Raw genomic sequence first — 26,918 nt, 5'->3', positions numbered from 1 at the left:
AATTTTACATATGATAAAGTTAAGTGTACAATAATTTTTTGGGTAGACTTAGAGTTGTACAACCATCCCCACAATCCAATTTCAGAACATTTGCAGCACTCCAAAAAGATGTTATATGTCCACTTGCAGACACTCCCCATTTCCCCCGCAGCCAACCACCAATCTACTTTGTCTCTGAAGATTCATCAACTGATTTCTGATAAAGGTGCAATGGCAATTCAATAAACAAAAAATAGTCTTTTCAAGAAATGGTGCCTTATCAACTAGATGTCCATATGCAAAAATAAATCTCAACACATGTCACACCATATATTAAAATTAGCTCAAAATGGGTCGAAGACCTAAAAACAGAACTATAATTGTACCTTTCAGAAGAAAACAGGGAAAATCTGCAAGACTTTGGATTTGGTGATGAGTCTTTAGATAACAGCATCAAAAACATAATCTATAAAAGAAAAAAACTAATAAACTAGACTTTATCAAAAGTAAAATCTTTTGTTCTTTAAGATACTATTAAGAGAACGAACAGACAAGCCAGACTGGGAGAAAATATTTGCAAAACACATATCCGATAAAAGACTGGTATTCAGAATATATACTGAACTCTTAAAATGCAACAATAAAACCCAACTTTTGAAATATGGGCAAGTGTTGAAAAGACACTTGACCAAAGAAGATATATGGATGGCAAATAAGCATATGCAAAATGCTCAATCACTTTTCATTCGGGAAATGACTATCTCAACCACACGAGATACCACTGCCACAGGAACTCTCCTCTATCGCAGGGGGAATGCAAAACAGCACATGACCTCTGGAAAACAGTTTGGCAGTTTCTTATAAAGTTAAATACACATTTACCAAATGACTCAGCAATCTGACTCCTAGGTATTTACCCAAGCAAAATGCATTATGTTTATATTAAAAACCTGTTCATCAATGTTAAATAATAAACCTTGATACAGCCATACAATGAAGTACTCAGCAGCAGAAAGCAACGAGCTACTGTTTCATACAACATGGATGAATTTAAAACACAGTTTGCTATGCAAGAGGCCAGACTCAAAAGGCCACAAACTGTACAATTCCACTACTTCTATGACATGATGGAAAAAGCAAAGTTAGAGGAATGCAAAACAGATTAGTGAGGCTGGCCCGGTGGTGTAGGGGTTAAGTTCGTGTGCTCTGTTTGGATCCGGGGCATGGACATACACGCCACTTATTGAGCCATGCTGTGGCAGCATCCCACATACAAAACAGAGGAAGATGGGCACAGATGTCAGCTCATGGCCAATCTTCCTCAGCAAAAAGAAGATTGTCAGTGGATGTCAGCTCACGGCTAATCTTCCTCAAAAAAAAAAAAAAAAAGGGAAAACAGATAAGTGATTTCGAGGGGTGGGGTGAGGGGTTGAGCACAAAAGGGAATGTTCAAGGTGATAGAACTGTCGTTCTGTATGCTACTGAGATGGCAGACACATGACTATACTTTTGTCAAAGCCCAGACAGAGCGAAATTTACTCTATGAAAAAATCAAGTGGGATGTCAAGAGATCCCAGATGGAACGCAGAGTGTGACAGATGAATCTGTTTACAAATGTATGACATAATCTCAATGAAGGGAGTGGGGAATAAACGGAGGTGAACGAAGTTACTTTGGAAAATAGTGTTTTGAGTGGATACCCTAAGGCTAATGACAAAAAAAAATACTTAAACACTATACTCTAGTTGGTCAATTTGTTTCTCCCAGGGGTGCACCTTAACTCTGAAGCTACTCTGTAAGTATTCTAGGGTTAAACAAATAAGTAAATAAATTCTAGATAAAAGGAGCCAGGTTTCTCTCTGAGACAGAAGTTACAAGCAAGCAGAGGCAGAATTAGAACCTTGCGGTGCTGGAGGAGAGTCAATTTAACTATATACAGATAGATAGATCTAGAAATAATTACAGAGATGTGTACCTGTATGTTGGCTAGTATACATATTTCTATCTCCTAGCCTGTTTCACTGAAAAGGCACAGAAGCAGTAGCAGCAAGCATACCCAACACCCGGATCTTGGTTTCTAAATACTGTTCTCCAAGAAAAGGAACCAGGGCTCCTTGGAGAAATAGCTCATTGTAGGGTTGGTGTCCAGATAATACTTGTAGTGCTAGAAAGGAAGAATATGGTCTTTAAAAAAAAGATGAGGGCATGTCAAAAGGATTTAGGAATCAACCTCAAAGAGCTCCCAACAGCCAAAGCTGAGACAACTTGCACAACAAAATAACTAAGAACAGTAGTGGATTTTAACCCAAAGGATAAAATAAGTAGCCATGATCACCAACTAATATAAATGAATAGGAGAAAGGAACAAACGTTTAAGAAAAACTCTGAGGGCCGGCATGGTGGCACAGTGGTTAAGTTCGCAGGCTCTGCTTCGGCGGCCAGCCATGCTGCGGCAGCATCCCACGTACAAAAAAGAGGAAGAATGGCACAGACGTTAGCTCAGCAACAATCTTCCTCACAAAAAAAAGAAAAACTGAACAATATATATAGATACTGCCCCCTCCCCTTGAGTGTGGGGCTAGACTTAGTGATTCATTTAAAAAAAAAAAAAAAGAGTATGGAAATTGGAAAAATGGTAACTTTACAGTGGAAAAATCTACCAGACACCTCAACCAATGAAGGAACATCACACCGGTAATGCCTACTGACATCATGCACCATACCCACAATATGCTATGGTGTGGAAGGGCACATCGCCTCTGTGCTATCCTTCCTGGGAAAGCACACCCTCAAATCTAATCACGAGAAAACATCAGACAAACCCACGCTGAGGGACACCCTACAAAATAACCAACTAGTCACTCCTCATAGAGTCACGGTCATGAAAGACTGAGAAACCATCAGAGATTGCAGCAGACTGAGGAGGCACTAACAACTAAGTAAATGCAATGTGGTACCCTTGACTGGATCCTGGAGAAACCAAATAAAGTCTGTACTTTTTCTAAGTTTTGACGAATGTACCACAGTTAACGTAAGATGTTAAAATTAGGGCACGCCCAGGGAAGGGTACAGGGAATATCTCTAGACTATCTTTGTAACTTTTCTACAAATCTGAAATTATTATAAAACAAAAAGGCTGTTTTGAAAAAACATATAGCAAAGCCACAGCACTGAAAGCATGGCTGTACCTAAAATTAAGAAAGCAACTTACAGAAGATTATATACATTTTCGCAGTTAACTTGATCAACACCACAGTTTATTTGTAAACATATTATGTGTCAATAATCAAATTGACAACACTTTATACATTTCATTGTATAATATTAACATACCAGAAAACAATCCACTGTACTCAGTGACAGTTTTGGTACTTTAAAATCTTTAAATACAAACTGTATTTGAAACACTGAACATAAAAGAGAAACATGAATGGCAGAGAAAATTGAAAACATTAAGTAAAAGAAACCAAGATTCCTCCCCCCAAATACAAAATCATCTGATTACATATTTAAAAAGAATCAAGGAAATCAGATGATCAAATTTTTTTTAATGACATAAAGCTGCATTTCTTTAGACCAACTTGAGAAGTGAAATTGTACCATGCTAAATTCTGTGTCCTTTTTGATATTTTTTTCCCTTGGTTTCTAAAGAATGTTTGCCATGGTTTAAGTTACATTAAGGGGCTAAAAGAGAGGGGAGGTAGCACAAAGCCAAATGAAATTACTTGAAACATCAGCAAAAAACTGGATAAAAATTCTTTTATAAGTAAATCTTCTTTGGCAATTAATAAAATATATGTTTTAAATTTACCTTTGTGTTGAACTGGATCAACACTTACAAGATTTAAGAGATGCATCTTTACATGAGTTAACGTATGAATGAAACAAAGCCAAATTCATAAAGCAAAGCACAAAAGCAGCTTTCACACTTTGTTAACAGCTCTGAAAACACAGATTCTCCCTCCTTCAAAGTATGAGAGTTCTGCAGCTGGGAATCAGAATCTTTCCTCGTTCGCATGAGAAACCAGAGTTGACCACATGTTTTCTCAGTACTTTCCCTAAAACTCAGGATCATTATTAGGTTCTATTCCTTCCTCCATTATCTCTCAAAGGGAACACGGCAGCAAATCACTCCCAAATTTTAAGTTTTAAATTCACCAACAACTGGGCTCACGGCCAACAGCTACAAATATTTGATTCTTTATTAGTGTACATGTCATTACAGTAGGCTTAGATTGTTAAGACAGGAATAAATAAAATAACTACAGTTAATTCACACAAAGCAAAGGAAAATGAGATTAAAGAGCTTTGATCAAAGGAAATCCTTACAACTTTCAGTTGAAAAACTGTAAAAGTTACATACATACCTAATAGCACTAGGAATGTACAATACCAATTATTGGAAAAATAAATGAGTGATTCACAGTCATAAGAAATTTAATATTAGTATATATTTTTCCTTTTATAGACAAACACGTATAACATACACTTGGTTTCTACTTCATACAAGACAAAGTAGAAAACTAAACGTTACTGCATTTACCCCAAACACAGCACTGACTGTGCCACAGGCGACCTGCTCCAAAATATTCAATTCTATAGTATGGTATTGAATGCATGGTTATGTTAACAGTTTTAAGAAAGGCATATACTTCCAGAAGTATGTTAAATACACAAATATCAGTTCTATAAATAACAAAAATTATCAGCAAAAATGTTCAGGTTATAATATTCCCAAATTTTCTAATGCTTTCTAAGTGTTTTAGATACATGTTCTCTGACCAGTTAGCTTGGTTATAGTTTTAAACTAGCAAACCATTATCCTACGAGAAGAGCTAAACTAACCTATAACACCTCACAAACTTTCAGAGAAAGGTAACTTGAAAATTCTAAAAATTCCAATTATTCTAATTAACATTTGAGATACTAAAATCATCAATGGCTCAAGAAACATTTTGAAATTACTCAATTTTTCTTTATCATTTCCTCCAAAACCATTCACATGAATTTGAGATCCAGATTGCCTAAGAATATGTCTTCAAAGTAGGTTTATGACTAAAGTGTTTTGATCAGAAGACACAGCCTTAATGCCTCTAATATGTAATTCTAACCTAAAAATCACAATCCTTGGTTTGAAAACATCAAATTCAATTTTGTAACAATTCATTGGTAAAGCTACTAAACAAAAAATAAATCGGGGTGAAAACGTGCAGCAGCCACAGCTACGAGAATGGAAAATAAATTCTATTTTTCCATAAAGACTCTATGAAAATATAAAGCCCAAAGTGAGTGACAACAGAAGTCCACATATAAACGTTGTTTAAAAATAGAATGTTTTCCAAAGCTTCTTATGAGATGTCAATGTATCGTCATAGTCTGAGTTAAGACATTATAAATCAAGGTTGTTATACGTAACTATACCTTCAACAATGTTCAACTGATATACATAATTTACAGACATCCACAGGAATTTTTAATGCCCCATCATAGCATCTCTCAATACTGGATGTTTACTGTTTTATAGTTTTGCTACTTTAAGTATCAAGAAGCCTTTTCAGAGGAAGAGTTCCATCTCTTCCCATGATCCCCTAAAGAGTAGGTAACAAAATATAAAATTAAACAAGATTTATGTTTGATAAACTAACATATAAAATTACCATTGCAATATTCATAGTGACTGCTTATAAACATAACAGTCATCATAAAGCCTATAAAGTATACCCTCAGTTTTACAAAAGAAATGCAGATTGTCTCAAGGTAAAAAATACAGTGCAGGCTGCTAAAAAGCTCTTTGTTGCATTGGAGGTGCAATCATGAGGAAAACTTCAGAAAACATGACAAGTTTCCCAAACTCTGAACATCAGTGAAGCAGGAATTGCACTGCAGCAGCAGGATGCTTTTTAGTGGCTGGCACTATAAAGCTAACGTTAAGAAAGAAAAAAGGCAGGAAGTGTGAACAACAAATGGTGTAACCAAATTATTGCAAATGGAGATTAGCAGTGAGAAGCGCGGAAGGCGACCGTCCACTCCATTCTGATAAGACGCCGTCTTTAAATATTAAGTTTTTGGCAGGAAGTGGGACCCCCATGTCGGCGTAAGACGACTGTGAAAGCAAACTTGAAAAACTGGCCTCTGCGTGAATATCCAGTGTTGAAGCACCTTCCTAAAAAATCAAGAAACGAGAAAAATTCTGTATTCAACACTTCACCAAACGACTTAACAGAGCTAATGAGAAACAGACCCACACTGAGCAACACTCACGGAACGCAGAGCACCACAGGAGATGCAAAGACCTACCTCACACACCCAAATAATTAATGACAGGTGTTAACCGACGCAAAAATGACTCATACAAGTCGGACTATGAAACAGATAGAAATAACAGGCTAAGAGACTAGGGGATAAGAAAAGTTAATTTTTAGATAATCTCCAAAAACCCTCACAACAACAGGCACCATGCACTGCCAAGGCTCTCAGATTCACACATTCAGCACAGTCCTCTCCCCAGAACTCCAGGCTCAAACATCCACCCATCTGACGGCTGCTCTTGGGGTCTCTCCCTGCACTCCACACTCAGCACGTCCATAAGCGAACTCTCAGTGTCCCCCAGCTGCTCCCGTCCAGCCTTCCCTACTCCACGCCACACATCAAGCTAGTCAAGAAATATGAGGACCATTCGTGATTCTTCTTTTCCTCACCACACCCTCAATCTTTTCTTCATATTTAATTCATCACCAAGTGCTATCAATCTACCCCAACACCCAAATTACTTCACTTTAGTCATTCACCATAGTCTATGCCAGTGGTCTCCAAAGTGGGGTACTCACTCCAAAGTAGGGTACAGTACTGAGGGAATTTTAGAAATCCTATACCCACTTATTGCAGCCTTATAAAACCTCTATTTGGGGATATGTTTTATACTATATATAATTTATTGATATAGCAGCATATACGTGTAATAAACATACCGTTCTTATAGATGCATGCAATTTTTTTTTAATGAAAAAGGGTGCTCAGCTATCAACGTCTCTCACTTGGGCTATTATAATAGCCTCCGAACTGATCTTGCTTCTATGCTCGTCTCTCTTTAATCTGTTCTCTAAATAGTAACCAATCCTTTAAAACAATCAGAAGTAATGTCATTCCCTGTCTTTATAGCTTCTCTTTGCACTCAGCATAAAATACAAATTCTTCACTACCCTTTGATGTATATACACTTCAATATGCCCTGCCCTCCTCTTCAGCCTCGCCTCTTGCCACTGCCCCTCTCAGGGGGCTTCAGCCACACCGGCCTTCTTCTGTTTCCTTGGACACCAAGTGCTCTCCTGACACGTACTAAGCTCTGCCTGGAATACTCTTTTCCATCCTTTAGGTTTCAGCTTATAGAGCATCTCTATCTATTTAAATTAGGTCCATCTTTGGATTCCATCAGGTTTGAAGGAGTTTGGCTCCTTCACAGCACTTACTGAAATCTCTAATTACTTACATAGTTTAATGTTCACTTGACAATCATCTCACACAGCACCATAAACTCCATTAGCGTCTTAGATATCATCATTTCCCCAGCACCCCATAAAGAGTTGGCATAGAGTACACTCAAGTATTTATTCAAAGAATGAATGAAACAAAACTCTAAAACATTGATTTCATAATGTTGGATTAGATATTTTGAATAGAAATATTTCATTCTAAAAGTTCATCTACAAATCAAGTCTAGAGTATCCTTTCCTTGCTTGGGGGGAAAACAAAATGTCCAGAGCACTGGCTTTCACTACCACAACCGACACGCCCCTCTCAGCAATGGAGAAGCACTGCGGTTATTTTATTTATTTATTTTTTTGAGGAAGATTAGCCCTGAGCTAACTACTGCCAATCCTCCCCTTTTTGCTGAGGAAGACTGGCCCTGAGCTAACATCCGTGCCCATCTTCCTCCACTTTATATGTGGGACGCCTACCACAGCATGGCTTTTGCCAAGCGGGGCCATGTCCGCACCCGGGATCCGAACTGGTGAACCCCGGGCCGCCGAGAAGCGGAACGTGTGAACTTTGCTGCGCCACCGCGCCGGCCCCAACATTGCAGTTATTAATGGAAGTGTATCAGACCCAAGAATCAGCACCCAGCATGGTGCATGGCCCACAGCAGATGCTTAACACATCTCTGTTGAATGAAGCCCTGGCACAAAACAAAGAGTGCAAGCTCTAGACCCTGAAGACCCGGCTAGCGAAATCGTGTGCAAGTCAATTAACTTCCTGCATCTCAGCATCTTCATTTATAAATTAAAATGAATGCTTATTTCATGTCTTACTGCTGTGGAGACTCAGAACAAACATGGACGCATTCTACATACTATAAGCTCTAGACAAACACCACTGGATATTGTGGGCTTTGTTACCTGGAATGAGTGAACAAAGTTAAGGACTTGTAGAGAGAGTTTTCTACTGGAATGTAAGAGGTTTTGAAGGCTGAAAAAAAGAGAGGAAAAGTTTAAAACAAACATATAGACAAGAACTAATATTTTACAGAAGTTTAATTTTAGCAATTTAAATGAATTTATATATGTATATATACCCTGATTAATCACAAAAAAATTTTTAAACAATTTCAGTGTTCTCATCAATGAAATTTCTGCCTGTTTTAATAATACAGGCTAACAGTGCACAAAAAGACCATTTTGAAATAAAATATCACATATAACCAAAATCAAAAAGTTACCATTTAAAAAAAAGCTTAAACTATTAGCAAATATAAATGTTAAGTGAAAGAAAACTTGTAAAATAAAAATGTGGGCACTTTGAGGGATGGCACTTATAATACAAACTTCAAATACCCAAGTTAAGTTTAAAATACATCCTGATAAAAAGTCTGAAAGATTTAACATTCATCAACCCACCTAAATTAAATATTTTTGAAATAGTAAATTGGTAACAATTATAGCAGCAATCTTTAAAGTGTATGTAGTATTTTTACTTTTTATTCAGGTTTGTTATTTTATTTTCAGAGGATAGTTGTTAAAATTATTTGTCAATTAAGGACTTTTAATCTCCTGATATACGTTACATTAAGCCAATTAAATGAATTACTTATTATTCAACTTTGTTTTTCTAAAGTCAAGAAGACCTGAGAATATTCTCTCTCCAAGGCAGCCACCATGACAATCACATTCAATGATAGTCTTTTCTGCTAACCAAGAGTCTCAGAACCTTTACAACCCTGCCATTTATCAGCTGCCCTCAATGGATCAGAGTTGGCATATGAGATGAAACCTACACATCATCTCTGATATGTAATACATGCTCATTTTAGGAAACATGGAAATTGAAGAAAATTTAGAAAGTCAGCCATAATTCTACCACAGAGATAATCACTATTAACATAACATAATTCAGCATGTTAAGAGAAGTACACAGGAGAAATTTTCTATAGACATTTACATATTAAAAAAACGAGGTTCATATTCTCATAAGCATGCCCATTTTACCATACCCTCACCAAATCTGGGTAACTAAGTAAATAAAATTATGATTAACCAAAATGTGCCCCAAATATCTGCATGTGCCTAATTTCTGAGGAACTAAAGTTTAATTCTGAAAAATATAGCAAAACCCTTAAACTAGCAATCATCACTCAATCAACTAATATACGCAAGGCAATTACCATGTTCATGTGTGGAATAAAAGAAAGTAAGATATAGCAACTATTACTGAGAGCTTAAAAATCTCACAGATGAAAAGATAACAATGAATATAAACCCTTACCTCTCTTTTCTGCAAAGACCATGTGTAGCAATTTTTCTACAAACTTTCCGGTTTAATTCAGAACTAAACAGTGGAATTCCAAAGCACAGCTCCAGAGGAACCCAATCTGCTTCTGTTGTGGCAACTACAAAAGGATATACAGAGTCATTAAGTACATATATTCATATATATTACGACTGACCAGAGTTTCTTAACTGTGGTCCAGATAATCTCACAGATTCCTCCCAGCCCCACTGACATCCATCAAGGGGGTAGCAGGGGAGAGGCCTCAGAGGGGGTCAGTGAATCTCTGAAACAGGAAAGACTGTTTTCTGAGTACGTACACGCTTCTGGGGAGAAGGTACATAGCTGTCATCAGATGCTCAAAGTGGTCTCTTACCCAAAAAAAGGTATTGCAAGACAGCTATAAGATTAGAGAATTATGTAGCCAAAATATTTAACACAGGAAACCTGAAACTTGTCACTATTCTCAGGTAATATTTTTATAATACTTTAATTATTATTCTAAATATATAAAAATGTTCCCTAGAAAATACTTATTAAAAGGCCCATTATGGACAAGAGTAGACAAATGACCGAACAAAAGAATTAAAACTCAAAAATTAGTCTAAGGTTGCAAATAATTTCTAAAACTTGACCAGAGTTTTGCTTTGTTGCTGAATCTATAGCTGCTTCTTCAATGACCATTTCAAATGACTCTGTACTCCCATTCACATCCGAGCCAGAGGCCAAATCAGGTTCTCCTGATAATTAAAGGACAGACACAGTATTAGAATTGTAGCAGTTGGCATAAGTTGTCAATAAATCAGTCCTAACATAAAAGACGTCAGGCAACAGAAATGACACTGGAAAACAATGACTAGTCTTTAGCCTAAAGCAGTGGTTTTCAACTGGGGGGCAATTTTGTCCCCCAAGGAACACTGGCAACGTTTGGAGACATGTTCGAGTGTCATGAACGGGGAGAGGGGTGCTACTGGTATCTAGGGATGCTGAACACCCTACAATACATAGGGCAGCCCCCACACCAAAAGAATTATTCAGCTCAGAACATAAACAGTGCTGAGGTTGTGAAACCCTGGCCTAAAGAAACAAGGATTCAAAGGCAGAACACAAGTTTAGACTTTCACTAAGATGATTACTCAAGTCATTTCTACCCCCATGGAAATATGCAGTCTGATTACGTCATTCCTCTTCATAATTCGTTTGACTCCCTGTATCTTTCAGCATATAAGATCCTCCAAGATCTGCTGGATCTACCGACTTCACTATTCTCATCTACTACTGCTCAACAAGTCCTTTCTTGGGGCCAAGATGAGCTACTCTATTGCCTGATTCCCTCTGCCAGAAAGGCTGCTACCCTCCAAATAAACAACAATCATCTCTGTGTAGTTAACTCCTCATTTTTCAAAATTCAGTTCAAACTTTACCTTCTCTAAGAGGCCTTCTCTGATAGCTCAACTGGGCTGAGATATGCCTTCTCTCTCCTACTGCATGCAGTCTTTTAACACTACACAGTAGGCTGATTTACTTGCTTGTCTCTTGTTGTAGGGTTTTATTCCTTAGGTCTTACTAATTTAAGTATCTCCAGCACCTCAGCAGGTATTCCATAAATGTTTGTGGAAGGAATGAAATAAAACATGACAGCTGTAGCAGACATGCATGGAAATGACTGCCTAACCTATACTCCTCTCCTCTGGAAAAGGTCCGTGATACCTGGCAGTCACTGTTGAAAGCTACCCCACTCCCTGGCCAAAGGCAAATGGACCAGGAGTGGATACCTAACCCAAAGGGAGCCAATCCAACCCACTGGATGGCCAGTGATCAATCACAGTGTCTCAGGACTTCAAACGAAGAGGCAGAAGGAACATATCAAGCAATGACAGACACTTGAATTGAAAGGTTTCCTAGAGTCACAGACCAGAGCTGGTACCATGGCAACCAAAGCTACACACAAGCCAAAACTGCCAGAGCAGAAACAATCTGTAAGCATGAGAAGGTGATTTGAAAATGAATTTTTTAATTAAAAAGAATGAAAAAGGTACGCAAAGAAAATCAGCTGTTGTCAATAAGCAAGATAGGGTGGAGACAGAAGAAGAATGAGGCCAGGAAGGCTAGGCAGGAAATGGTTGTAATAATACACCTTCAAAGTATCAAGACTCAGACTAGAAGGGCAGTTCTAGGGAATTAAAAAAGAAGAGAGAAGGGAAGAAATGGATACGAGAGGCATTTCTAAAGTCTAATTCACAGAACTTGGAAACTAACTGGACAGAGTGGAAAAGGAGGAGGACGAGACAAAGATACAATTTTCGGCCTGCGCAACTGAGACAACGGGGCCTTTGACAGAAAAAGGAAGTCTGAAAGGGAAAAACTGTTCATTCTATTTTAGAAACATTTTTACAAAGAATCTAAAGTTTTGAAACCATCACCCCACAAAGGGTGATTTTTGAATTAAAGCCTATAAATATAGACATGACAGGAAAGGGCTAAAACCAATAACCGTTCTGTATTCCAGTCCCAGGTCACTTCTTTAGTCATGCACTTGATATTTTCTCCATTTGAACAACTGCTATTTGTCCAACTCATGTCACAGAATATTTTCTCATCCTCCAGTGGAAAAAACATTAAAGTATTAAATAATTCGACATCTTCACAAAGGTCTCTCTGCTTTTTAAATGTTAAGATTGTGATACACTCGATACTTTAATTATTATTCTAAATATATAAAAATGTTCCCTAGAAAATACTTATTAAAAGGCCCATTATGGACAAGAGCAGACAAATGACCGATTAATGAAAAGAACCCAACTATCGGCTAACCTCTCTCATCGGAAGCATCACTGAGTTTTCTGTTTGCAAGCTGGCTAGAAGCATTCAGCATGGTGACATATCCACAAAAATGCTGCAAGTCCACTTTGTTCCTTAATATTTGCAGCGCCTGATGAACACCCATATTGACACGAGTAAACTCTAAGAACAAAGAGTTGACATCACATTATGAGTAAAAAGTTCTATAAAATAACACAACACCAAAAGCTTAAACATCCTTTTCTTTTATTAAACAATTCTTAGAACTACTTTTATACTTTAATCTATCAAGACTGATTCCAGTGAAGAAACATCTGTGAATGTAAAAGGATGGAGTACACTGTAACATATTTACAGCCTTCAGGAGGCATCTGCTTATCAGAACAAATTACCTGCTAAGTAAGCAAACAGAGCCAGTCAGTGGCAAATTCTCTAGACTTCTCTTTGTGTTCTCTTCTGCCTCAAATGCTTAGTTGGTGGGTTTCTACCAGGAAATGTACTAAATACACAGTAAAGTTTTTAAAAATTTAAGAAAAGTAAAATTATTCTTATTAAAACTAAAGCTAACAATGTACTTGAAAATATATCCCTAATAAACTATTTAAACATCAGCTCAAGTTCTCATAAATATGTGATCTTATAAAAGAGAAAGATGCTCTATACACAAATACGAAGACTCCTCTTCTTCATAATTCACACAATCATCTCCCAAGGCAGGAGATCTATCAATCTGTTGTTGAGATTTTATAAATTTTAAGATCCTATTGTCACTATCCTATATCTTCAGGTGAACATTTTTTCCATAGAATGTATAGAGTATGAGAGGATGAAACAGCAAAGTTTAGTTGCAAAGAAGTACTTATTTCTGAATAGGGGCTGTTTTTCGGAAGAGAAAACTCTCTTCTCCAAATTTTGTACACATTTATTCACAATAGCCAAAAGAGCACTTAATTTCAAACGAGGCTTTTGCAGTCTAGCCATGTGAAAAGGAGAAAGATATTTATAAAAATTTTCCTTTTTATAAAAGGAAGAGGGAAAGGGAGAGGGGGGAGGGGACAGTATTGACTAACGCTTTGGAAGAACAGTAAGCTCTTCTATGAATTAACCTAAGTTAAATTACTTGAACCATTCACTGCTCTCTCTAAAAACCCAAGCAACATGGCTCTAAGAACCAGAAAAATAGATTACACAACAGCAGGTGGCATGGAGTGGGAAGCGCAAGTAGTACATAAATAGATGTAAGTTTTAATTGCACAGTCTTTTCCTTTTGATTACATATACCTTCTTAATATTCAACAGAGAAAAGGTATCTTCTATATTAGACAAAAGGAAGAATGAATTGGCTTTTATAGAAATTCTTTGAGCATCTTTCATCAACTGTACACGGCTCACATCAAATTCTAGAAAGACAGAACATTAAACAGGGCATTCCCCCTTGATTCTAACTAGCTTAATTTAGCTTAAACTCTGCAATCCACTCAAATCCTCTCTAATAGCAAAAATAAAATTTAACAGCAAAAACAAATGCTCAAACAGGAAATACATGTAAGTGCTCTGTAACTGTAAAGTAATACAATGCTCATTCACATCCATTTCTAAATTACCTAAAAAAGCTCCTGAAAAAAACAGTATGTAACATTGGGAAAAAAATCAACTTTCTAAGAATAAAATCTTCCTTGTGACTTGCCTTCTGCTCCAACCTCCAAATAAATCAACAGTAAAAGGAAACTAAAAGGCTAAACATATAGAGACCCAGTCTTCCATCTAGGCAGATAGCTACTTATCCTCTTCATCTCCCAGGCAGACTAGTATTTCTTCAAACATCCTAAATGAGTCTTATTCTATCTGCTCTGTATGGGAAAAGGCACAATAGGTAACTACCTTTTGCCAAAACTCTTTAAAAGCAGAATGGTAAGACCCTAGAACTTAAAAATTTTAGAATTCACTTCCTGCTATGTTTCCACCAAATTGTTGACAAAGATTAAGATAGGGAGGTCGAAAGGATACAATTCAAAAGTAAGGTACCTCCTTGTAGTTCTGTTTCATCAAATGGGAATGGTATGTGGACAGTTTCTCCTATCCCATGCAAACCATGGCCCTAAACAGGAAGAAACACAAGTTGAAAGGTATATGAAAAACCTGTATTTCCAGTAACAGATACTCAAACAATAAATATTGTGCCATGTGATGGTATATTCTACATTAATACTCCATCAAAATGCTGTCAACAATTCTCTAGTTTTCTCCAGCAAGCAAAGACAATCTTAAGTGCATACTAACCTATAAGGCAATGTGTTTCAAACTGAGTGCATGAACTAACGAAAAGAAAGGAGTCTGATTTAACAGGTAACTCAGGTGTTAGCCATGCGAAGACTGAATGAGATCAAGTGCACTCGCCCAAGGGTTGGCTGTAGTTCATCACCCAGCATACCATGGACTAGGAGCGCAAGACTCAAAGACCTGCACTGGAGGACATAGATGCAAAATTACCTGCTCTAACATTATCATTATGTGTAACTGGAAACAACCAGAATGTCCATCAGCAGGGGACTGGTTAAATAAATTAAGCTGCGCACTGTGAATGTAGCTGCAAAAAAGGAAGAGGAAGTTCTCTACAAACTGAAATGGAAAGACCTCCAACTGCTAAGCGGAAAAAGCCTCGGCATATCAGTGTGTGACTGCTTGTATATGGATAAGCAAACTCTAGAAAGCACAGGAGAAACTAAAAAATGTGGTTATCTGACATGCAGGAAAGACGGGGAGTGGGAGCTGGGTAGACAGTGTTGGAAGGGCATGATACTTTTCTCTGTGCATCTTCGAAGTGTTTTATTTCAAATCACGTGAATGTACTATCAATTTAAAAATTAAATTAAAAAAAAAATCTACGAGGCTAACCACCCCACAAGAATGTTACAAATAATTTAGTTTGATCCACCACAATTAATGTCATTCATCCCAATTTTGTTAAAGATTTTTGTATTTAAAGCCCTAAATCTTTTGGTTTTACAGGTGTGTAAGAATAATAAGCATGAACAATTTAATCTTATGTTCATATGCGTTTAGTATCATTATAATAGAAAATTTAAATTAACACTGGGGATCTACACATTTTTTCCCCTTTAAAAGAGACATTATTCAAATTCAAGATACTGTGACATAAAAGAAAAAATTTCAGAGAAAAATTACACTCATTTAGTTGGTTCATATGACAACTTGAATATGTTTCTGACAGCTCACTTCTATTCCATTGATACGTTTATGATTTAAACGCTAAAAAAGATAGTTATAATAAAAGCATGATTTTAATCAAAATCTTGTTTTAAGTTCCAACAAAGTGAATTTTTCCCATAAAATATAATAAAGGAGGCATTTTTTTTAAGCAAAAGTAAAACTCCTTAACAAACACTTAAAGACTCCTTTCACTCTATTACCACCACTGCCGCACAGCTAGGATTTTTTGAGATCTTCCTATGTGCTAAACACAGAACTATGCATTTCACGTGGATGATCTTCTCAGTCATTCTTTTCAACAACTTTATAAAGATAGAAAATTTTATTACCTCCAGTTTTCAGGAGAAGTCCCTGAAGTTGAAGGAGGATATATGACTTGCCCAAGATTACTACAAGCGGTGGGATCAAGATCTGAATTTAAGCAGTCTGATTTCAGCCGATGTCTGACCCACTCTATTACGCTCTCTCCCACCACCACCCCTACTGCACATTTTCCTCTTTAATGCATCCTCTCTCATGGTTTCAACTACCATCTCTGTGCTGACGCTGACACACAAGTCAATCTCTCCTGTTCAATCTCTCATTTGAATTTCAGAATATTTTCAATTACCTACTAGATATCTCCTCCACCCAAATGTCCCACAGGTACCTTATCCTCAACAAGCCCAAAACACAACACATCATCTGCCCCCATAAACTGGCTCTTCCTCCTGTATTCTCTCACGTAGTGATATCACCATTCTTCCACCTTCACAAGCCAAACGCCCCAGGAACCATTCTCTTCCTCTTCTCACAGCTTTCTCAGACATGGGATCGATTCTATTAATTTTATACTTGTAATAATTCTTAAGTCTGTTTCTTCCTTTCAGTTCTTATGACCATTCCCTGATCTGGGCTGTCTTCATCTCTTATCCGGACTCCTACACTGAATCCTAATTGTTCTTCTTGCTTCAGGTATCTCTCCCCACCTAACCATTCTCAACAGTCTCCAGGTTGATCTTCCAAAAACACAACTGACCATGTTAATCCCCTGCTCAGCACCCTTTACTGGGTGCCATCCATCTCTAGGGAGAAGTCTAAGCACTACAGCAGGACAGTTAAGGAAGACCACACGCCAAGGACTGCCTATTTCTTCAGACTCATCTCCAACCACCATCCCATCACACTGCAACTCACCCCTCAAAAACACCTAGCAGCTTACAGGCCCAGCATGTGCTCCCACTTCACATTCCTATTCATTATTCAACACTCACTCAATGAGCAGCTACTATGAGCCAGGCTCTGTTTTAGGCACCAGGGAAATAGCCACAAAGAAAGAGAAAAAAATCTCTGCCAAGAGAGTTATTCATGCTGACCTCTCTCCTGGCCTTGCTCTCTTCTAAATCATCCTTTTATACTCAGCCTGGGTCTCATCTTCTCTAAGGAGCTTCCCTGAAGCCCTTCTCCTTGCCCCAAGGCTGGACTTGGTACTTCTCCTTAATGCTTCCACTGTTTAATTCTATTCAACACTCAGCAAAAAGCTGAAACTAACTGCTCATGCAACTTTTCCCACCAGACTTAAGTTCCTTGAAGACAGGGATCATGTCTTATTTATATAAGCACGCTAATTAGCACAAAATATGGCACATACAATTGAGAGTTGAATGAAATTAATGAAATCTTTACTGAGAACCTATTATGTACCAGAAAGTGCACAGCACACTTCACACACGCCTTATCATTTCATTCTCTCAACAATCCTATGACTATAAACGGCTTACCTCACCATTAGCTGTTACTATTATTTTGTTGTTGTTGTTATACAATAGATATTACCATCTCCATCTTACACATGGAAAACTAAGTATAAGAGAAGTACCTTCAAAATGTCACACACCACTTCACACTCGCTGGGGTGGTTATAATAAAAAGAGATAATAGTAAGTGCTGGAGGGAACATAAAATGGTACAGCAATTTGGGAAAACAGTCTGGCAGTTCCTTCAAGAATTTAAACATAGAGTTGCCTCATGACCCAGCATTTGCTGGTCCTAGACATATACCCAAAAGAAATGAAAAGATGTCCACACAAAAACCTGTACATGAACACTTCTCACAGTGATTATTACTATTTACAACAGCTGAAAAGTGGAAGCAACCCACATGTCCATCAACCCATGAATGGATAAACAAAATGTGGTATATCCACGAGGGAATATTATGTGGCCATAAAAAGGAATGCAGAACTGATACATGCTACATGATGAACCTTGAAAACATTCTGCTAAGTGAAAGAACCCAGTGACAAAAAGACCACATACATGATTCCGTGTATATGAAACGCCCAGAACAGGCATTCTAGAGAGACAGCAAGCACACTAGTGTTACTGGGCTGGGGAGAGGCGGGGAATAGTAGAATAGAGGAGTTAGAACGAACGATACAGGAAAACATTGTAAAACTGAGTGTGGTGATGGCTGTAGATATCTATGAATACACTAAAAACCAGTGAACTATACAATTTAAATTGGTGAACTGTATGGTATGTGAATTATATCTCAATAAAGCTACTACTAAAAATAAAATAGGGCCACCTAGGCAGCAGGCTGGAATTCAAGCTGGGTCTACCTTCCAAGTCCATGTTGTTTCTACTACTCCCACAGTGCCAGGCAAAGGCCAGGACTAAACCCAGATCTCTGATTCCTTACGTTTCAGCTTTACAAATTTCAAATTACAGACATCTGATTGCAACTCAGCAGAAAGTTAGACAAATTATTATCTTTAAAAATCTAAAACTGATTGTTTCAAAGAAGGTACTTACCTGAATTAAAACCGCCGAATGTGTTAAAGCATCATTCAACATCGTGAGCACATTTGATGTAGGAACTACCCCAGGATCATGACCCCAAGAAGTTATTAATAACCGATCATAACCCTATGAGAAAGAAATGAATATAAGACAACACAGCATTTAGAAATAAGAAACAAATTAAGAAGGTTATCCATAATACTGCTTACCAATTTCTACCCTCCTCAAAAATAATTTAAGAAAACGAAAAGCCCTTGCACAACATACCTGGAATATATCTGGCAGTTTTCGAAGCCTTGTACCTTTGGACAGTAAAAGAGATGGTGGTCCTTGCCTGGTGATGTGGTAAATGTACAGTTTAAACCAGACAGAACTGACTTCCGGGATAGCTGGTCCAATATGCTATAATCATAAAACAGGTAAGATAAGGTTGCTAACACTTATCTAAAGAAGCCAAATTTCACAAGTGACCAAGTATAGTCTTATAAACAGCTAATGCCTCATATAAATGTTAACTGCTATTATCCTTACAAAAATAAATTTTAAACGCTCCATTCAAACAGTTTCAGTTTTACACTGGAATTGAGAAAGCACGTCTTACCACTGCAATTAAGAGCATGGACTCTGGAGAAGATTACTGAGAGGTGAATCTTGGCTTTACCCCCTCAGCCACATCACCTTAAGGTTACTTCAGCTCTCTTGTGCCTCATTTTGCTCATTTGTAATATGACAACAAAATACTTACCTCAGGAGGATATTTTTAAGGTTGTTCAAAAGGTTAAACACAGCACCTGGTACATATTGAGCTCTATATCAAAGTGTTAGCTATTATCCTCATTAATCATATGCCATTTTTCACAAAAGGGACTATCTAACCTTCCATCCATCTCACCATTCATTTAGACAGTTCAAGGATTCCTACTATGCCTAGAGGTTGTGTTAAAGAGGAAGGGGGGCGGGGCACAAAGAATTATAAGGAAAAAGTTGGTAAGTGCAAATCCTGTCCAGTCCTGTTGAACAGAGGACGAAATGGGGTGAGGAGGGTACGCTCACTGAGGCAGCAAGGTCAGCACAGGCAATAGAATCAACCTTGCACAAGAATCTCTTCCTCTCTTCTACACCACTAAACCTTGCACATCTAGGAAACCTGGCAGGACGCAGCACTGAAGAACAGTAACACAATCCCCACTCTTTGAAAATCGTGGAGGCCATAGCATCCTTGCTAAGTATCCAAATAAATGCAACTGGTTTAGCTTTAAAAAGTAAAAGACCAGAAGTCATTCTCACAAGTAAATTTTAAAGATAACAAGAGTTCTAGCTTTCAAGCATAATCTTTTCAGCTTATTTAGCATCATGGCTCCACTTCTAAAACATTTCATTTTTCCTAATTAAATTTATCTTATCCCTGAAGGCGATCCAGGCTTCCTTCTTAGAGCACCCAAGGACGTTCTCTTTAATAGCCTGTATTCATGAGGAAAATTTTAATCTAATATGTCACGAGTCACTAGATGATATAGAAATTAAATATACCAATTATATCTCACAGATCGAACATCTTACAACAGCATAAAATACAAAACTGCTTTCTGAGTCGATGATTTTAATATTTGGTATCTGCAAATGAGCATTAACACAATTACACTGCTAGAGCTCTTCTTCCAGTTGCCAAGAGAGGGATGAATGGCAACATGGGCGATCTTCGAGCGGGTCCTTACCTGAGGGGCGCAGCTGCTGACGGGCCGGATTTCGTTGGTGAGAGGAGCCATGGAAACGAGCAGTGTGTAATTTTTGTTTAGAACTCTGCTGCAAGTTGCAGGGTCCAGACCAAGAAGGCTTTCACAGCGTAAGAGATCCAGAGGAAAACCTGAATTATGATCAACCATACACACAGAATGAAAGACTGACAACATGAAATAAAATGTCTAAGATGAGATAATGACAACTGCCTTGAGATTTAAAACATTTTTGTAAGGTAGAATATCTCTACTAAAAAGTGCCAAATTTCCTAGGAGACCACTAAGACACTTTAGGATTTAATGCTAGAAGTCTTTACTCTCCGGTCCGGAAAGAGAACTGTCTCCTAGGGCTTCTTCAGGCTACCTTTTTCTCTAGGAACATGGTGCTGCTTTACCTTCCTCCCTTCTCCATCCCCAGCCACAACATGGCAGTGGCACATTAAGTGCCTCGGGAAAGCTGTGTCCTTCCCTCCCCTAATTTCCAATCTCTACAAAGAACGTCACGGTCCAGTTCTGAAGTTACCACAGGGGCATTCCTCACTTAGAAATACGTGCCACAGACTGGTGGTCCATCAAGCATGAACTCACTCAGCATGCAACAGATTTTAAGTGTTCCCATTCTTAATCCTTTTGAAAATACCATTCCTATTGCTGTCTAAAAAGAGATATTTGAAACTTCAGAAGATCAAGTTAGCCCTTCTCTCCCTCTAAGCAAGAATGAATCTAAAAACACATATGGCCTGCTGAAACGGCCTAGAAGCACTGAACACAACTGACACCAGGATCTTGGTCTTTAGTGCTTTTCACCAGTAAACCAAACCAGGCTCCTAGGAGAAAAGACTGACTCCAGAGCTGGAGCAGAAGTAGAAGATAATATAAAATGAGATGTGTTGTGAAGAGAAGAGATGAGATGAGATTAGTTTTGCCAGAAAGTAAGGAATTACTCCTCAAAATAAATTTTTTTTAAAAGATGAAGGTACGGCACCAGGGGAGAGGAGCCCATTGACAAAATCTAAGACAATCGTAGCACAGAAATAATTAAGAGACAGTGATGACTAATTATCAACCACTGAGAAAAGAGAAATTTCTAAGTCTATACTGAGAATATTAAAGAAAGCCTAGTCCCAACTGTCAAATGAGGAAGAAGTGCTGGAGTCGGAAAAAAATGATCAATTTGCAACGACCAGAGTAAAGAATGGCTCATGCAAGAATCGTCAATGGATGCTAAATCTAGGAGAAAACACTGATGAGAAGTAGGATATTTGCAGGGTCTTAGAATGTCTCCCCACAGATCGCTTATTCGTTGAGGGGGGGGAAATAGTTTATGTATACAGTGGAGAAATAAGGAAACACAATAACTGGTGACCAAAATTAACATCACAAGGAGAGAAGCTTAACCGAAGTTTAGTTAACAAGCATTTTGTTCTGCTTGATCAGTGGGGACAAGCAGTTCAGCTAACTGCTTATGAGGCAAAGGGAAGTGGGAGAGTCTGTGTCTGGCCTCTCAGAGGTAAACAAGGGGGCACCCATGAACCCTAAGTTACATGGGGAAAGGGTGGGTCCTTGCACTGAGCCCTTTTCCAAAACACACAAGAGTGAGGATATTTCTTAACCTTCAGGTAAAACTCAACATTGTCAATGTCAGGTAGAGAAAACGTTTAATGAATACTAAGATAAGGAAGGAGGGAACCCTAAAGGGTTGACGGTGGTTAGAACAAGATTTTTACAACGGTGATTGCTTTTCTACAAATGTGATTTGATTTATCAACATTTCCACAGTACTGACTGCCAAATTACAAACAGCAGCTTTTATGTCTGACTTGTACTGATCCTAGCAGAAAGATGTCTTTTTAAAGACAAATATCTGAAAAAAATCACGCTTCTAAAATGAAAAAGAATTAGACGACGCATTGTTTTTATTGTTTAAGCAGGGCCTCACGCTGTCTGAAACCAAGAGATTCCTAAGAAGCTAGTCCTTCTCACCTATCTCAGAGGTTTGCTTCCAAGTCAGTATCACAAAGCTTTTGCTATACAGTGAATACCAAGCACTACATGGACACTCAAACTACAAATTAGTGACCTAAAAAGAAAATTGTTTCTACTCAAAAAAGATGCTTAAAACACCAATACTACAGATTTCCTTTTTTTAAAAAGAGTAAAATTAAGTCATCATGTCCAGCACCTACAGAAAGCAACCTTACTCCACATGGAGAGTATAAGCCCTAATGCCCTGAGTGATTCTTTGTATGGAACAAATGGACCTTCTTTTCTGTGCATCTAGAATGGCACCAGCCATGCACCCTTATTAGAAAAATTGAGAAACAGTCACTTTTATTCCTGTGTTCTGTGGTTCCAATGAAGAGCCTCAGTCAAGAAGCGCTGGTTAAAAGAATGAAATGTCAGAAATAACCGCAGATCTGGTCTCACGGGGAGGAAGGAGTTAATCACAATTTAACGTTGGAGCCATGTCAATTATTCCAAGCAATTAAAGATCCAACTGATGACAGAACAGCCAACTATTAAACCTACCTTAAAGGCTGGAATTATACTTAACTGCTTTCATACAGAATAGATTTAGGTTTACCATTTAACTTACTCAATGGTACACAGACTATTCATGGTGAAAAACAAAGTTTAGTCCAGACTTCTAAGCAACAGATTGTTTATGAATAAATCAACAAGGAGCTTAGTGTTCAAGAGAAAATAATACAAGGGACAGAGCAAAGGGAAACATTTGAGAGACACGGATTCAAGTCCCAGCTCTTCCACTGTCTAGTCCTATGGGCTTTAATGACTAGATGGGCAGGGGATTAAACCAAGCTAAGCTTCCACTCCTTCATCTACAAATTGAGTTACACTTGACTCGTCACTAGCACTCTCTAACACTCTCAGATTCTGCGACGGGCAGGAAAGGACGATATACTTCAAGACAGCTATAATACGGTATTTCAAATATTCTAACCCATTATCTCTATAAGTCACTAAAAAGTCCCCAAGATTCCAGGATTTTTACATTCAAAGACATCTTCAAGACTGTGCCACTCACACTATCAGATCACAAGATCTAATATTTGGTAGTCAAAAAATGGTTACTATCAACAAATGCTTATTAATAAGTGCTTTAGACTCTTGCTATTTGGTAATTTAATACTCTGTTCTAACTATTTATGACTAATCCAAAGAGCCCAGCATAAAGTCACTCATAATTCTGCTAATGCTTAATTCTGAAGCAGCCGCGCTGAGGTTGCAGGAGTGGGAGTTGATACAGAGTGTGTCTAGCCTGACTCAGCTAAACTACTCAGCATCTTTGTTCCCACCTATGCAACAACACTTGTGACGTGACAATGGATTCCACCCTTAATTTGCTTTGTCCTTAATTTCTTTAATTGTGCTAAAAAGAAAGCCAGATGCTAGTGAAAGAAATGGAATGAAGACGGATATGACTACGAAACTGATGGGTTTGGGCCAGAAAACAGAACTTTTAGATAAATGAAAGAATGAGTGAAATTAAATGTTATGGTAGTGCTAAGAATTCAGGAAGTCCCAAGATGCAACTCTTGTGAATGCCCGAGGACTTGAGCGAGATACTCTTACACTGGTGCCCAGGCCGTTGCACCTTTGTAAAAACACACATTCCTGGGTGCCACTCCCCGACTCAGGACCTAATGAATCAGAGATTCTGATGCCGCCAGTTCCACTAAAGTTTGGGACGCCCCGTCTATCACAAAAGCTGAGAGTGCACACTAGGTCAGCAGCCACATTAGAGTTCACTGATAGATTAAAATTGCTACTATTTCTTTCTTTTAAAAAGAGGTTATTTGTTCCCTTTTTTATTTTTTAAAGTAAAACACTTTAGTAAATATTACAGCAACATTTGAATGGGAAGCGCTTATTTATTATTTTTATACAATGGAATCTTTCATTCTTGAAATTTTATGCTTCCTAAATTAACTACATTTTGGCATTTGTTCACCCCTCAGAACTGATGCCTGTTCTAAATTCCATCCCGCTACTTAAACAAATTAACACTCTAACCTTTTTTGTAGGTACCAAACAGACTTAAATAATACAAATGTCAGTAGCACATAAGAGACGAGAAAAAGCAATTAAGGTTAAGAAATAGTTGACAAGCAAAGAAATTCACAAAACAAGCCTCTAGTTATAAATTCAATATGCTGTCTACACAAAATGTACTGAGTAAGTGATGATTAAATAAGTGAGCATGACCTGTTCAATTTCTTAGACAGAAGTTCCATACGACCATGTCTTCAAAATCAAGTGTATTTATCATACCATAATTGGGTTGGTCTGGCTGTGCAGTTTGTGCAACTAGATCTTTATTATGACGCAGAAACAGTATTGTGTTTCTCAGAGTAAGTGCATGATCAAAATATCTCTGTGCTTCTCCTTCACCAGTGCTCTGAACCTAAACCAAGAGAAAATAAATTTTGCAACAAATACCACTCTCACACCATTCGTTCTAACATATAACCATATAGAAAAGATATTAAGACATGATTAAAAATCAATAAATCATAAATTTGCTCAGCCAATACTGAAACAAGTATTAGCCTCAATCTCAGTTGAGTTTCCACTTCACTACATCTTTGACAATGATAGAAATTACCCCAATAAATAAAACAATGTTAGCAACCAAATAATGCTCAATTATATCATTATATAAATTATATGTCCCATATATGATTCAAATAGGGTGCTTATTTGAAAAACTGTAAGATGTATACATTCTGCTTCATCCAGAAAGAACTCCAATCAATGGCCACCAACAATGCCTCTCATTCTCATCACCTTGTTCACAATTTGCATCACTGGTTGCAAGGGATAATGGAGTATGTGATTCAACACAGCTGTTCAACATTGCTGAACATACAGCTTAAATTCATTCAACAAGGATTCACTGAGGCCCTTATCACGTGTTCTGACCTGTCTAGGATGTATAGAGTAGTAGACAAAACTCCTGCCTTCACTGGGCTTACACTTTAACGCACGCTCTTGTGACACTGAGTCAGTCACCTATTTAATATGTCAAAACACATACACCCCAGAAACAACACAGAAAATGGAAGGACAGGTCTACAGGGGGAAATGACCAAATTATATTTGCATTAAATTAATAAGACCAACCAATTACGTTTAATCAAGATGAGGCTTCTTAAAAAACAGCTAAGAAACTCTTTTTAAGAACTAAACTTCAGACTAGAAGGCTTTCCCAAGAATAACTATATGGTAAAAAACAATGTAGATATATAAAGAGTAAAAGTAACCTTCCAATTTGCTACACTTGATAAAAGACTAGCTGAGGTGAGAAAAATAAAAATCAGGAAAACAGAACTTAAAATGTGCTAGAACATAATTAAAAATTTACTGGAAAAGATGATACACAGTAAGAAATGGAGTTAACAAGATACTGAAAGTCCAGAGAGAATAATGGAAATATAAAGGTAAAAGAGAGCAATTAATAACAAGGATCATGTCATACATTTCTGCACTAAAAAAGTAAAAAGCCTATGAAGAAGGATGAATCTAAAAACACATATGGCCTGCTGAAACAGCCTAGAAGCACTGAGCACAACTGACACCAGGATCTTGGTCTTTAGTGCTATAATAAAAAGCTAGTTCACAGGTTCAGATCCAGGGTGCAGACCTACACACACCACTCATCAAGCCATGCTGTGGCAGCACCCCACATACAAAATAGAGGAAGACTGGCACAGATGCTAGCTCAGGGACCATCTTCCTCACCAAAAAAAAAAATTCGAAACTACTTGAGAGGAGGGCTCAGAGAGTCATAACAAAAAAAAATTAAAGTGAAAAAAATGTTAATGGTCTTTTTTTTAAGATATAAAGGAATTTTTACAAAATCATCAACAGTTCTCTGAACAGCACATTTAATACACAGTGTTCATCACTAAAGCACAAAGCGTTCCTAAATGATTAGTCAAGGAACAGAACAGGCATACCAACTGTTTGCACAAAGAGCAGAGGACAGAGTGAAAAATCCAGGAAAAGAAAAACACCAAAAGGGCAACCAAGACTGAGAGCCAAGGAAAATTCAGGCTGTCTTCATGGGGAAAAAGGTGGATAAGAGCAAATATGGCTGAAGTCTTCAAGAGACTAAAAGGGACAGTGAGACCAGACATAAATATGATGCCCAAGGACAGTTCCAGATCTAGGATAAATGGAACAAAAATGTCAAAGAAGGGGCCAGCCCAGTGTGTAGTAGTTAAGTTCACATGCTCTGCTTCGGAAGCCTGGGGTTCACAGGTTCAGATCCAGGGTGCAGACCTACACACACCACTCATTAAGCCATGCTGTGGCAGCACCCCACATACAAAATAGAGGAAGACTGGCACAGACGCTAGCTCAGGGACCATCTTCCTCACCAAAAAAAAAATTTCAAAACTACTTGAGAGGAGGGCTCAGAGACTCATAACAAAAAAAAATTAAAGGCTACTTTAGCAAAATGCAATTTGAAAAATTACACAGACTAAGATTTCTATACTCTATTTCTTCATTATATCAAACTAGGCTAAGAGTTAGATGAGGTAAAGAAATCACTTTTAAAAATCATAAAATTCATTCATCCACTCGATATGGTTAAGCCTA

The 26,918-nt window shown here is 37.7% G+C and overlaps 1 protein-coding gene across 2 annotated transcripts in view; it reads right to left on the bottom strand.

Moving 5' to 3' along the window:
- Nucleotides 1-3,214: 3,214 nt before the first annotated feature.
- The window catches only part of FAM91A1 (family with sequence similarity 91 member A1), a 44,965-nt gene continuing 21,261 nt past the window's right edge, over nt 3,215-26,918 (bottom strand). For both annotated transcript variants that reach the window (XM_001497901.6, XM_023648925.1), the window contains exons 15-24: nt 24,585-24,717; nt 20,271-20,419; nt 18,823-18,957; nt 18,568-18,681; nt 14,566-14,638; nt 12,553-12,702; nt 10,374-10,478; nt 9,736-9,859; nt 8,373-8,442; nt 3,215-6,142 (exon numbers count right to left, since the gene is read on the bottom strand). In XM_001497901.6, the coding sequence (XP_001497951.1) occupies nt 5,957-6,142; nt 8,373-8,442; nt 9,736-9,859; nt 10,374-10,478; nt 12,553-12,702; nt 14,566-14,638; nt 18,568-18,681; nt 18,823-18,957; nt 20,271-20,419; nt 24,585-24,717 (1,239 nt within the window). In that variant the 3' untranslated portion in view covers nt 3,215-5,956. The remainder of the gene's footprint in view (nt 6,143-8,372; nt 8,443-9,735; nt 9,860-10,373; nt 10,479-12,552; nt 12,703-14,565; nt 14,639-18,567; nt 18,682-18,822; nt 18,958-20,270; nt 20,420-24,584; nt 24,718-26,918) is intronic.

The sequence above is a fragment of the Equus caballus genome, chromosome 9 (genome assembly GCF_041296265.1).
Source record: "Equus caballus isolate H_3958 breed thoroughbred chromosome 9, TB-T2T, whole genome shotgun sequence".
Classification (NCBI taxonomy): Eukaryota; Metazoa; Chordata; class Mammalia; order Perissodactyla; family Equidae; genus Equus; species Equus caballus.
This window is presented reverse-complemented; position numbering and strand designations above follow the sequence as displayed.